General features: G+C 39.8%; 1 protein-coding gene across 2 annotated transcripts in view; it reads left to right on the top strand.

Annotated features, from left to right (window-relative positions):
• Positions 1-302: 302 nt before the first annotated feature.
• ROCK1 (Rho associated coiled-coil containing protein kinase 1) overlaps positions 303-13,556 on the top strand; it is a 90,227-nt gene continuing 76,973 nt past the window's right edge. For both annotated transcript variants that reach the window (XM_059836198.1, XM_059836199.1), the window contains exon 1: positions 303-710. In XM_059836198.1, the coding sequence (XP_059692181.1) occupies positions 618-710 (93 nt within the window). In that variant the 5' untranslated portion in view covers positions 303-617. The remainder of the gene's footprint in view (positions 711-13,556) is intronic.

The raw sequence follows: 13,556 nt of genomic DNA on the forward strand, positions 1-13,556 counted from the left end.
ACGCCGCCCAGAGGATTTTCCTACGGGTTTTTTTTCTCTCATTTTTGCCGTGTTGGTGTGCCTGCAGGCTTTTGCGACTTTTGGTGGTGTTTTGTTTTTTTTTTTCTTTTCTGTTGTTGTTGCTTTTTCTTCTGGTTTTCTGGAAAGAAAGCTGCGCTTCGGAACCTGGCACCGACCCGCCGCCGCTCCTGCAGGGCGAGGAGGAGGAACCGCTACGCTGGCTCCCAGGGCGGCTTCCCCGGCTGGGAAAATGAGGTTGCTGAGACGCTGGGGCCCGAGCAGAGGAGGGAGGGAGAGGAAACCTGCTGCTGCAGAGTTGTGAGCAGCCCAGGAAAGTGCGTGCGTGCGTGGAGGAGGGGGGAGAAGCAGCCTCGTCCCCCCCGCCGCGGACTCCAAGGCACTCTCCTTCGGCTTTCTCTCCCCTTGGCGGGGCAGCGTGGGTGACTTGCCTCAGAGACTTCTGTGATTGAAGGGATTTTGCAGGAAGCCCTCCTCAGCCTGGTATAGGCTGTGTGGTTTCTCTTTTGTGCTCGCTTGTTCCTGTTTTTTTGCTTTTTCATTATTTTTAACCTTACTTTGCTCTGGAATAAGGGAAACTTTTTTTTTTCTCCGGAAACATGTCGACGGGAGAAAGTTTTGAGTCTCGGTTTGAAAAAATTGATGTGACTTTAAAGGACCCCAAATCCGAAGTGAACGTGGACTGCTTGCTGGTGAGTAGGGAGCGCCGATGGGCCCCCGGTCCCGTCTCCCTGAATTTCTTACCCTGTGGGACCGAATCTCGCCCGGCTGAGTCACCACCCTGCTTAACTCCGCACTAGTGTTTTGTTTACTCAGCATTGAGCTGGGGGTGCGTGAATGTCTCTGTGCAGGGAGAGCAGCTTTCATGCCAAGGAGGCGCCCTCCCAGTCCTGCCTCAGACTTGTCATCTCTCTTGGTTCATGCATCTTTCTTTTCTTCACCGACTGTCATAAGGGGCGGTGGACCCGGTACAAAGGCGTAATTCGTGAGTGCCAGTCCTCTGTGTGAGCAGGAGACTGTAAATAGCTTTGATATACCAATTCCCTCTTCAACAGTTTTTTTTTTTCTTTAAGAGCGAGGTCCTCTTATGTTGTGGTTAAGCACTGCAGCTCTGACTTCAGCCTGTTTAGTGTAGACGTTTGCAAATGCTGACTAATGACATGTAAAACACAGCTGTAAGATTAATATGCCCTTACAGGTGGGGAAGTAGTCATGGCAGGGGTTTAAATGCATTTTAAACTAATTGGTGTGCTAGGTCTGGGATAGAGGGCTGCTTGTTCATTGTTTCCCTACTTGATCATACCTGGTGGTTCAATGGATCTCTTCAGTGCTGTCAGTGTTATAACTGCATTGTAAGAAAGAAAACCATAACACTTATTGACATAAACCAAACATCATTTGGTAGTTGCTTGACAAAAGTGCATGATATTTTTATTTCTGGTTGTAGAAGGTACCTCAACAAAGTGTACGCCAAATCCAGTCAATTTGTTTGGGATGTAGCTGGGTACTTGGATATGCCTAGAGATGCCCTTAAATACGAGCAAATTGTGATTTTATGCTGAAGTAGAGAGTTTCTTTTATCACTTGCTACAAAGAAAAGTTCTTTAGTGTATTTTTTTTCCTGGCTTTCTGTTGTCAGAGAGGAGAACAAGTAAATGGAATTTGTTTCTAGTATGAACTCTGACATTTGGCGTTGGGGGGGAAAGGGAGGTGTCAGCGTGGAGATAGCTCTTAATAGTCGTTCTTCGTTTTCTGCTGCATGGCTCTTAGCAGAAAGCTCGCTTGAGCGTAAGGTGGTGGAGAGGTGAAAAGAATCTAATGAAAGAATCTGTACAAGTTCATGATACTGTGTACTCTGTTTAGCTTGTTACTGATTTGTGAGCTTCTGAAGAGTTGACAGGTCAAACTTACATCCCTGGATAAAAGCAGAGCCTTGTGGATGTTGTTGCCACAAGGAAAAACAGCGCTGCATGTTCCAGTTAACTTGCTTCTTTTGATTTAGTTTTCGTATCTGTCGTCTTAAAACCACAGCTAATGAGAAGAGCTCTGATGCTTAGGCCAATTTTGATAACTCAAGACTACCGTCAAATCCTATGTTTTTATACCCAGTTTCTATTGAAAGATGTCAAGAATATAGATCCAATTAAGAGTCCAGAGTTTTACATTAACCATGACTCACTTTGCTAGTATGTGCTTTAATGCTGACTATGCTATGGGGACCTTCCTGCAGTGATAGTAAGGAGGTTGCAGGTATCAAACATGCAGTTGATCGTATCTTTAACTGTATTCCTTCACCTTTTAATCAGTTTAAGGATTTGCTCCTTTTCAGTTATCTTAATAGTGATTTGGAGCTATGCTGTAGTCAGTTCGGGAATGAACTTGTTGGGATGCTTCCTGTCATGCTTATGTAAAGTTTTAGATCATGTGTTTGCATCTCAGATCTTAAGAATGTACTTTAAAGTGAGAATTTTCTAGGAATCTTCTGAGATTTTTGGGCATATCTTTGCGTATTCTTTTAAAGGCAGCTTCTTATGGTATATTCATCAGAATTATGTTGTGTCGTGCCCCCCCCCGCCATAGTTACAGATACTGTTCTTTCACACTAATACCAATTAAAAAAACAAAGTGCTTCCTCTGAGGACATCAGCTGGTAGGTTAACTTCTCATGTGTTTGGTCACTGTATCAGTCTCTCTGCTGGCTGGACTTTTACTTGGTTTTGTATCTCATCCTGAGTTGGTTCTTGGGCTCTTTTCTATAAAATTTAAGTATCCTAACCTTTTCTAAAGAGTTTAAATGTTTTGCACCAGTTCTTAGTGTGATGATTCACACTACAAGCATCTGTCTTGGCCCAAGGTACTATTGATATATCAAATCCATCGTAATCTATGTGGATATATTTTTATGGAAGAAATACTTAAGTGCACTTAAAATATCTTCCAAGATGAATACCCTATTCCCCTCCCCCCAGCCCCCGGTTAGAGGGAAACTTGTCAGTCTCTAGGCCTGGTACACTTGAAAAGAAAATTAAATGTTTCTTGTGATCAGACTCCATGCAAAAAAAAAAAATATCCTTTTTTATAAAACCTTTTAAATCTAAACCCTTTTGTTCCTTTGATTAAAGTTGTGATTTTATGTTAGTTATAATTGTTTTCATGTTTCCTGAGCAAAGGTGTTAGGTAACTGTGTGTATCTGAGCGGTAACATATGAATACTTGATGCACAGACTTTAAATTCAGCATCTAATATTCTGTACATGTAGGCTTAAAATGCTGGAGTCCCTTTAGTTTCAAGAAACACTTTTTTGGTTGTGCAAAGAAAAGTGTCAGCAATGCCCTTAGCTTCTCTTATTATGTTTTTATCCTCTTTAGCTTTAATTAGTTTTGCTTCTATTCTTACTCTTCTTCCCCATCAGTTTGTAGCCCCTGTAGATTAAAAGGCAGGCATGGAATAACCTTTAAATCAGTTTTGTAATCATTTTGTGTTTCGTAAATGTCCTAACCTAGGTTCTGTATGCTAGAAAGATTGTAAATTAATATGTGAAGTAGATGTACACTAAGAAAAGCAGGTGTTTGGGGGGGCTGATACAAAGAAAGGCGTTACCGTTTCAGGAAGGTGTGGGAGAAGAGTGCTGGCAACAGAGCAGGCGGAAAAGACACACTGAGGAAGATATAACTTCAATTTATAGGCCGCAGGAAGGAAGTTCATGAAGCTGAGGTGCAGGAGAGAGATGTGTTTATTTTCCCTGTTTTCTCTTGTGTGACTGTAATAAAAACAGAGTAGGAAAACTAACTAAGTTGCAGCTGTCTGTAACTAGATTTGTTTGTTTCTTTGGGGCTTCCATGCACTTGACTTAGTACTAGGCTGGGAAATCATAGTCTTTTCTGATGAGCCTTGAGAAGGCCAAAGCCTAAGTTCTGTGTAAAGCATGTGCCACCGCATAGTGTTGTGCTTTTTCTCAAAATATCAGGTACTAGGAGTCCTACAGCCCTGAAAGGAGGTAATAAGACTGTGAAGGCCGTGTTAGATAGGTCATTGCACTCCAGGGTAAGCAATGATCAGACACTGGTGAATACCATAGGTGTGCAAAGTAGAGCCAAAGGCAATGTAACTAACGAGCTATTAACTTGAGCTTAGTGTCTCGTTAATGATATTAAGCAGTGAAAAATAGTATTTGATGAACATACTTCTACAACAATCTTGGACTAAAACCAGATTTGTTATTCCCCTGTGTTTCTTACTAAATCTTTGGGGTTTATGGGTTTCCAGTTTTTGGAGAGCAGGGAGGGAGGGGTGTAACAGGTGAATGGATAGGGGACAGCTTGACCTAAAGCTGCCTATGCTTTTAATTCAAAAATAACTAGTAAATTTTCATGAAAATTATTTATTTGCTCTGATACTAACTCACAAAGAGTCTTTTCATGTTTTACGTAGACACTTGAGTAACTCAATTATTCAAGTACTTAGTCAATTACTTTAGTTGATTTTTTTAAAACTTCAGACTTTTGATGGTCTTAATCTTCAAAGATGTCAGATGTTTCACTTGTTCAGCACTTTGGCTTCAAATTAACTGACAACAGTAAGCACTGCGTATGACAAACTTGTTTTATCTAGTCTCAAGAGGTTTCCATTCTTGTTGCACCAAAAATACACAGGTACAGAGTGTGATTTGCCTGTTTTTCCTAGGTCTGTTTCATATTTAGCTAGATGAATTCATGTTCATCTGTCTTGCATAGGAAAAGGCGAGATGATCTCATCATCTTCTGGGATTTGGAGTTCTAAATCTCTGTTGTCACTAGACCTTTTTTCCCCCTTCTGCTTAACTTGCTAGAAAGCACTTCTGAAGACCTTGTGGTTAGGGATTTGGTAAATAAATAAATAAAGAATATAACTCAAAGTACCTTTACTTCATAAGTTCTTACCTATCAAAATAACTGTTGAAAATCACAGTCACTGAAAACACATGAACTGTGCTTTTAGAATCTGAGTGATAAAATGCTAGAGAAACTTGGTATCCAAGAAGGTCACTCATTTGCTAGTGAAGCTTATGCATAGAAAAAGCAGAGTTTGAACATTTGCAGATTGTCAGCTTCAGAATGCTGTAAGTTGTCTGGAGGTAGTTCAAAGTAAGGGGAAATGTCATGATTGACTAAATCTCCTTGGACACATTTCTACTGTTCTTTAAATCCAAGTGCAAGGTCCTGCGCATGGGTTGGGGTGATCACCAGTATCAGTACAGACTGAGTGTTGAATGGATTCAGAGAAGCCTTGCGGGGAAGGACTTAAGGGTAATTGGAGAGAGTATCTGAATGTCTGCCTCTTCTGACAGAGACTTTCTGCCAGGGCCCGTAGTAACAGGACAAGGGGCAACAGTTTTAAACTGAAAGTGAGTAGATGTAGATTGGACATAAGGCGGAAGTTTGTTTTCTACTGTGAGGCTGGTGACACACAGGGACGGGTTGCCCAGAGGTTGTGGATGCCCCATCCCTGGAAGTGTTCAAGGCCAGGTTGGGCGGGGCTTTTAGCAACCTGATCTAGTGAAAGATGTCCTTGCCCATGGCCGTGGGGATTGGAACTCGATGATCTTTAAAGGTCCCTTCCAACCCAAACCATTCTGTTATTCTGTAGTGAGATCTAAAATAGGACTCTGGCTGACCTAGAAATATAATTCTGTGTCTTCAAGTTACCATATCCAAGCTTTATATGCAAAAATATAATTGCAGGTTAATATTACCTGCTCATCACTAAGAATTATGAAATATATAGGCTGATGTGAAATTAATGATAAAATATATAACTTGGTATGTTAATAAAAGGTAAAATGTGACTGTAAGTTGACTTTGGAAATGCAGTAACTTGGTGGATTCTCATTTCAGGTTGCACCTCTTAGAAGACTTTTAATATTATGTAAGCCTCTGGAAAGTTAACAGTAGAGGTGGTGGGACTGTCAAAACGCTAGCATTTGATTCACAGTGTATGGTAGGTTTTATACAGGAATAATAGTTAACTTAGCCAATTCTTCTGCTCGTGAAACTAGAGGCCATAGGAAAGTGTTTACTTCTTTTTCCTATAAAAAGTTTTAATCAAGAACCATAATAGAAAGTTGATGTTAAGGCACATTTCAACAAGAGGAATAAAAAACCCAGCCAAAACCCTGTAGTAGATTATAAATGCTCTTATCAAGTAAAAATATTTGTAAACAATGTCATTTTTTCTGGCAGCTGTGGGGTTTTAGTTTTGTGGTGGGAAGGGAAGAGGGAAACACCTGGAATTTGTTTTTTGGACAAATTGAAAATCAACCTGTTGTTCTGTAAATCTTTGAGGACAATGTCAGCTTCAGGAGCCACTCACTGTGAATTTAATAAATATTTAGAAGCACTGTAAGCAGATGATATTGGTAGCCTCACAGTTGCTGTTCACAGAATTCCGTAGGATGTACTGTAGTACTACATAAAAATAAAAAGTTTTTTTAGGTCTCTTACCAAGGAATACTGAGATGTTTGTCTCAATACAGGATGTTTATCTTGAATTTGAGAGGTCCCAAAACATGTAATTAAAAACTTCTATTTTTTTGCGGATGTTGCCTGATGCTATTTACCAAAATTACTTTGTCATCAAGAAATTGCAGTTCCAAACAGAGATACTGAAAAACTTAACTTGCTTCTTTGAGAACAAAATTAGAGAACGGTTGAAAACTATTCTGTCTCTGCCTTAATTTGTCCAGTCATTCAAGCAGCAATAAAGCCAGAAGGATGATGAGACAATATTGGTAAAACTGTAAGCACTATGCAGACAACACCCAGTTATAGCTCTTTTAAAACGAATGCAAATAATACCATCTTTTAGCTTTCTCGGTAGTCTGCTGACATAAACACCGAGATTAACAGTGATTGAACAAGAGCTGAAACTTGATCTTTGTGAATAAGTAAAGTGGTTTGGAGCTCTTGTTGTCCACAGTATTTTGCTCTGCTGAGACAATTGCATCTCCTGTAGTGTAATCTCTAGTCAGGTTTCTTCTTGGGTTTTTCAGTATTGATGGATATCCAAACAACATCAGCAGAGTATAACATGCTGTGGTGCATCTTTAGTGACAGCAGTCTAGAGACTGTCTAGACAAGCAGTAGTTGCTCGGTCCGGTTAGCAACCCACGTTGCTAGGGGAGAACCAGCACAGGATCGGTACCAGCTTCTAACTGGAGCACAGGTCAAAGTCTATTCTGGTACTCAAAATCCTGTAAAGGATTGGCTTTAACTAACTGAAAGATTGCCACTCCCTGTCAATATTTATATGATACTAATTGTCATGGGTACAGTATGTAAGATCTCTTTATTAATAGGTCCTAGTTTAAATCTAACTGCTAATTTCTTTATTTCAGCTTTACCTCTTAAATTTCTTATAGGCATTCATTTTTCTGTTTCTTTTATAGAGTTGAGAAATACATTAAAGTTTTCTTGATTTTTTTTTTTTTTTTTTAGTTGCGTAGTCTGAGATGATGTGAAGATCTGATGCTTGGAAACCTCTGTAGAAAACACTACACAATCTGAGGCTTTATTTTGGACTGTAGGTTGGAACTACCTAAATGTGTTTCTAGCTTGTGTGTGTTTCTAGCTTGTGTGTATCTGGGCTACAGAACTTATAACTGATCTGGAAACACAAGTGGAATACGTACTTGTTTTTTCCTACAGACCTTCATGAGTCATAATATTCACTTTAGAAAAATATAACTAAGAAATCCTTGGATTCTAATAGTTATGCAAATATTGAGTCATTATGTCTTTATCTTTTTTCTCTTAAGAGCTGCATAGTATACAGATAGAATTTAATACATCTGAATAAAATGGAATACTAAGATATGAATATATTCAGAGGAAAACTGATGCTTCCTGATAAAGTCTATTGATGTTAGATATCTGCGTATAAAATGCGTTAATATGAGATGGCTGTCTTCTTGTGTAGTCCCTGACTGCTATGAAAATACTGTTTCTATGGAGGCTGGGGTTCATTTTTAGCAAATAAATAATGGCCAAAAAAATGCCCTGACTACACAAAATTAAGTATGTCATCTGGAATGCACTTTCCAAAGAAGAAGAGGCCAGAAGCTTCTCCTGGAAGATTTCAGCTAGGAAATTTTTCCCTGTTTTGTCGTTGGGGAAGTTCTATTTTTCAGGAAATGGTTAGTAGGACTTATAATATAGCCGTAATGATTATTTCAAATGGGAAAACATGAAGAAAGGATGGTCAGGGCATTCATCTCATACAGGCCACTGATAGATGATACTACGCTTAGTATTCCAAGAAAATGCAGATCTTGAGATAAAACCAGGTTATTTTATGTCCATATTTTGGTTAGAAGCTTCTAAAGAAAACTCAAATTTGTTTCTTCTCTCTAAATCAGTTACTTTGGAAGATGATTTGGAAGCCTGCCTTTTGAATATTTAATACCATGTGCACTGTGAACGTAGTATTTTGTTAAGTACAAGTGATCATTATTTCAAAGAATGATTGAGGCTGGAAGGAACCTCTGGAGGTCATCTTGTCTAATCCCCCTGCTCTGGCTGGGCCACCTGCAGCAGGTTGCCGAAGATGGCTCTTAAATATCTCAAAGGAGGTAGACTCCACAAGCTTTCGGGGCAACCTATAATTTTCCACTTCTCAGCAGTACATTTACTTGGTTGATGCTTCATAGCGGAGAATAGAATTCACTGAAACTAAGCAGAAAAGTCATTTTGCATTTATTTGCAGAGTTCTCCAAGTGGTTTGGCCTTCTCAACTTGGTCAGTAAACCTCTTTGTAGCCCAAATAATTTTATTCTGAAAGGCATCTGCCACAGAAGACTGGAAGGAACTTTCTGCATGGAGGAAATTGTAGATTTCTGGATTTTAAGCATAAGGGTTCATATCTGAGGGGAAGGCTGCTGTGAATTGGTAAGCTCATTAAATTTAATTTGTGACTGCAGTTGAAACAGATTAGATGTAGAATTTTTCTGCTGGAGGAAAAAAGGAGTTAATGCCTTGCTGTGATGTCCAATTTACACTCCAATAGTGCCACTTCAGATTTTCATGATTCTGAACCTTTGTAGCATTGTGTTTTCTATATTTGTGTGTGTGCATAATTTTCCTTCTGACAAGCAGTGACGGAGGCTGGGTAGGACTTTCTTACTGGCATGGGAATGTGGAAGACTTTTTGATATTCATGTGACAGGAACCTGTCCCTGGGGGGTAGGTGAAGAGGGAGGAGAGACTGCCTGTAGAAGCTGAAGTGCAAGGTGTCAGTACAACAAGCACCATCTTCCTGGAAGATGGATGATAAGAGTCCAGCATGTTAATTATACCATTGAGATCTAGGAGCATCTTTGACTACAAGTGTGGAGTGACTCTATGTTAAGGTACTTAAGAGGGGAGGAGGCGTCTCCAGCCAGGAAATGATAGAGTAGGAGCGGATGGGGAAGATCCTTCAGGGAGGAGTGAGACTGAAGGTAGAACAATGAGTTTGTGCTGGTTATACTTGTCCCATGCCTTTTCACAGATGCCAGGTTGTGCAGAACAATACTAGGCAAGACATGAAGCTGTAGTTGACAATAGAGGTAATACTGGTGCCTCACAACTTTGTCTTGATACTATGCGCTGCTGTTGGTGTTAGAGGTGAAATCATAGAATTTCCTCATGAGCCCTTCTTTGTTATGAAATCTTATTATACCAATGTATTATTATACTAATCTCTTCTTAGAAAGTAGCTGCAATTGTAGACACACAACAAATCCTGTCAGTATTAAGCTGAGAGAATTTACTCTTCCTTTGCAAAGAGGAAGGGTTCTTCTGCCACTTCAGTCTACCTAGCAGTTTGTTTATTTCTCTAATACATCTTAGAGCTGCTGTCCTCCTCCTTAAACTCCAGTTACTACTAAGTTTGTTGGCAATTAAACAAACAATTGCCAACATACCAATGATATGGTTTGTGGTGGTCTTGGGACCATTCAAACCTGCTATTACATGCTATATATCCTTTTTTGTAGGAATACAAGGCCAAAAATGGTGCCAGCCAAATGATAGACTTATTAGGACTTGAAGTTCTTGCTCTGCTAACATTGGCAATGATCATCATGGCTTTTGAAACAGGGGCTATTGTTGCCAACGCTAGCAGAGCAAAGACGGTGACGGAAATAAAATGCCCATTAAGGGCAACGGAGTGAAAGCTGAACTATTGATGTGAGTGTGTGTGTGTTTTATTGGGTTGGTTTTCTGTGTGTGTTTGTTTTTACACCGAATTTGGAATTGGGGATGTCATTAAGAAGCTAGGCTCTCTCTGTAGAGAGTAGATAAGCCTGCTTCCTGGAAGAGCTTTTGTCTTCTGTCTTTTACTAAAATGCTCGTGGCAATTTAAAGCCTTTCTCATACCCCACAAACTGTTTTGTGTATACCGTTTCTGGATGTAGCATGACCTTTAAGTGTTTGGAGATGCTGTTGGCTTGTAGAATCAGATGGTTGGAGAAATCTTCAGAACTAGTCACACTGTGGTTCTGAAACAAGCTGTGAAGACTCTTGTTAGGAAGACCGTATTCAGGAGAATTCTGGGTTATTTATCTGGAGAATAGAGTTGTAACACAAAGAAGGTCTTGTATCAAGTAGCTTGCACACTCAGAGCTGTTAATTGATTCCACTTGGCAGATTGGATTGGAGTAAGGAAAGGACTAAAAGCCTCTTTTGCTTTTAATTCTTGATGAGTGTAGGGTCAGAGGAGTCTTTTGAAGTTTTCTCCTGTTGTTTCATTTCTGTCCTAAAATGCCTTCAGGCTCTCCTAACAAAGCTTTTATCCTTCTAAATGGGATGTATACATAACACTATTTTCATCAGTAGTTTGTACTTGAGATGTAATCAAAGATGCGATTTAGAGGAAAAATTGGACTGTTACGATGCTGATGCTGCTGGAGCTGTTTTGGTTCTGGGACTGCAACTGTGTAAGTGACTCCTGTGTAACTTTCTGCCTTCTGTACAGTGCAATTGTTTTTGGCTAGCATTGGGGAGGAGTTGGGATGGCTGCATTGTTCTTGACCTTACCTTTTCTTTTGGTCATGACAACCTCCTGTTTGAGGTCCTGGCAAAGAAGGGAGTCAGGTCAAGTTCACCTTCATATAAAGAATAGTTTCTACCATAGTTCTTGATAAGTTCATGGGAAAGAAGGGCCTGAGAACCACAAATTCTAGGGGAAAGAAAAAAGGAATTTTTTTATATACCCTTTTTCGCTGCAGTTTGACAAACTCATAGACGTGGTCAGGAATAACAGAAAAGATTGATTAAAACCATGTATTTGCAGATTGGGAAGTTTCTTCCCAAGTTTCTGATGCCTTGGGAGTACAAACTTAATTTTTCAATTTAAGATTCAACCAGAATAGGCAGCTGAAGATTCCTTCAAATCAGGCTGTCTTGTGAGAGGTTGTCTAACTGTACCAAAACAGGATGTCTTTCATTTTCTGTCTTTCTTGTGTGTTTCAACATCAGCAAACTTACCTTCCAGTGGTGTTGCATTACTCACATTTTGTGGGAGGAAATAACAGTATCCCACAAAGGTGTATTTTAGAAACAAGTTGATGAAATGGTAAGCGTTCTTATGCAAGAGGAGTCATCAGTCAAGTCTTTACGTTTAATTTAAAAAATTTGTCTTGCAAAGTGATGGGTTAGCAAAAGTGAAAAAAATGAAGTATGGCTACGAGTTTTTGAAGAATTACTTTCAGAAGTAATCTGATGTTTTCACAAAATATACTTATTTTCCCAGAGGAGTTGGAATCAACATAACCTTTTTCATAACAGTGGAAAAAGACACAGTACTTTTTTTATCAAGTAACTTGCAACTGTGAGCTAAAGCTCATAAGTACGGTTAGACAATCTCCTGTAGATCTTGCTTGCTTTGGAATTGCATCATGATAAACAAAGGGTTTTCAGGTATAATGAAGTGCAGCTTATCTGTCCTAGAGCTATAGAAATTAGCTGGTTTATTAATTAAGCCTCCTTTCTTCATCTAGAAGAAAGTGGAACAAGTGTTAACCAAAAGAACTCATGCTTAAGTTGGGCAAGAGACCTGTGTCTTCAGCTTTGCAAAACACAAGAATAGCTTAATTTTTTTAATACAGAAGTGGGATGTCTGTTATCAAGACCTTATGGTCTTCACTGTTAATTTCTGTTTCACTTCTACTGTGGAAGAAGTAAAAAGTAATCAAGTTCTGATAGGAAGAGGAGGAGCAACTAATTGGGCAGATAACAAAAGAAGTAATTTTGTCAGTAATGCCAATCTTGTCTATTCATAGGCCCTCGATAATTCTTAAACTCATGCAGTGGATATTTGCCTACCATAAATTACTTCATTCTTAATAGTTTTAAAAAATAACTGTTTATCCATTTGACTTTAAGATTGTGGGAAGTCAATCATTCCATTTAAATACTTTCTCTTGTTTGAGTAACAATCAAATCTTGCCTGAAAAAACAGAGAAGTTGAAATCAAAGTTGTTGTGCCATATTATCCTCTCTTCTCCTCTAGTGGAAAAGGACCTGGGGGTGTTGGTTGACAGCCAGCTGAATATGAGCCAGCAGTGTGCCCAGGTGGCCAAGAAGGCCAATGGCAGCCTGGCCTGTATTAGAAGTAGTGTGGCCAGCAGGAGTAGGGAAGCGATTGTCCCCCTGTACTCCGCGCTGGTGAGGCCGCACCTTGAATCCTGTGTTCAGTTTTGGGCCCAATCACTGCAAGAAGGACATTGAGGTGCTGGAGCGTGTCCAGAGAAGGGCGACGAAGCTGGTGAGGGGTCTGGAGCACAAGTCTTATGAGGAGCGGCTGAGGGAACTGGGGTTGTTTAGTCTGGAGAAGAGGAGGCTCAGGGGAGACCGTATTGCCCTCTACAACTACCTGAAAGGAGGTTGCAGAGAGGTGGGTGTTGATCTCTTCACCCAAGTGACAAGTGATAGGACAAGAGGAAACGGCCTCAAGTTGTGCCAGGGGAGGTTCAGGCTGGATAGTAGGAAAAATTTCTTCACTGAGAGAGTGGTGAAGCATTGGAACGGGCTGCCTAAGGAGGTGGTTGAGTCACCATCCCTGGAGGTTTTTAAAAGACTGTGGATGAGGCGCTTAGGGATATGGTTTAGTGGTGGACTTAGCAGTGTTAGGTTAACAGTTGGACTTGATGATCTTAAAGGTCTTTTCCAATCTAAATGATTCTATGATTTACTAAATGAAATATCAACAAGTAGGGAGCATCAGTGCAGTATCAGAGTACGATACTGTCCTTTTGTACTTTTGAATATTCCTAACTGCAGAACACAAAACAGGTTTCACTTATGGGGTGGTGGTAGTGTACAAGAACCAAAAAAAATATGCTCTTTGTGTAGAAGGAAGTCTTGTCTGTCTGTAAGATACAAATAATATAAATACAAATACGAGGTTTGGAAAATGGGCAGAGAAATTAGGAAGATTATAAGTGAAGATGATTTTGGGGTTGGAGTTGTTTGTTTGGCCTATGGGCTTCCTGATTTCTTCAGGCTTTTTGTGAGACTGTTCT

The sequence above is a fragment of the Gavia stellata genome, chromosome 3 (assembly GCF_030936135.1).
Source record: "Gavia stellata isolate bGavSte3 chromosome 3, bGavSte3.hap2, whole genome shotgun sequence".
NCBI lineage: Eukaryota > Metazoa > Chordata > Aves > Gaviiformes > Gaviidae > Gavia > Gavia stellata.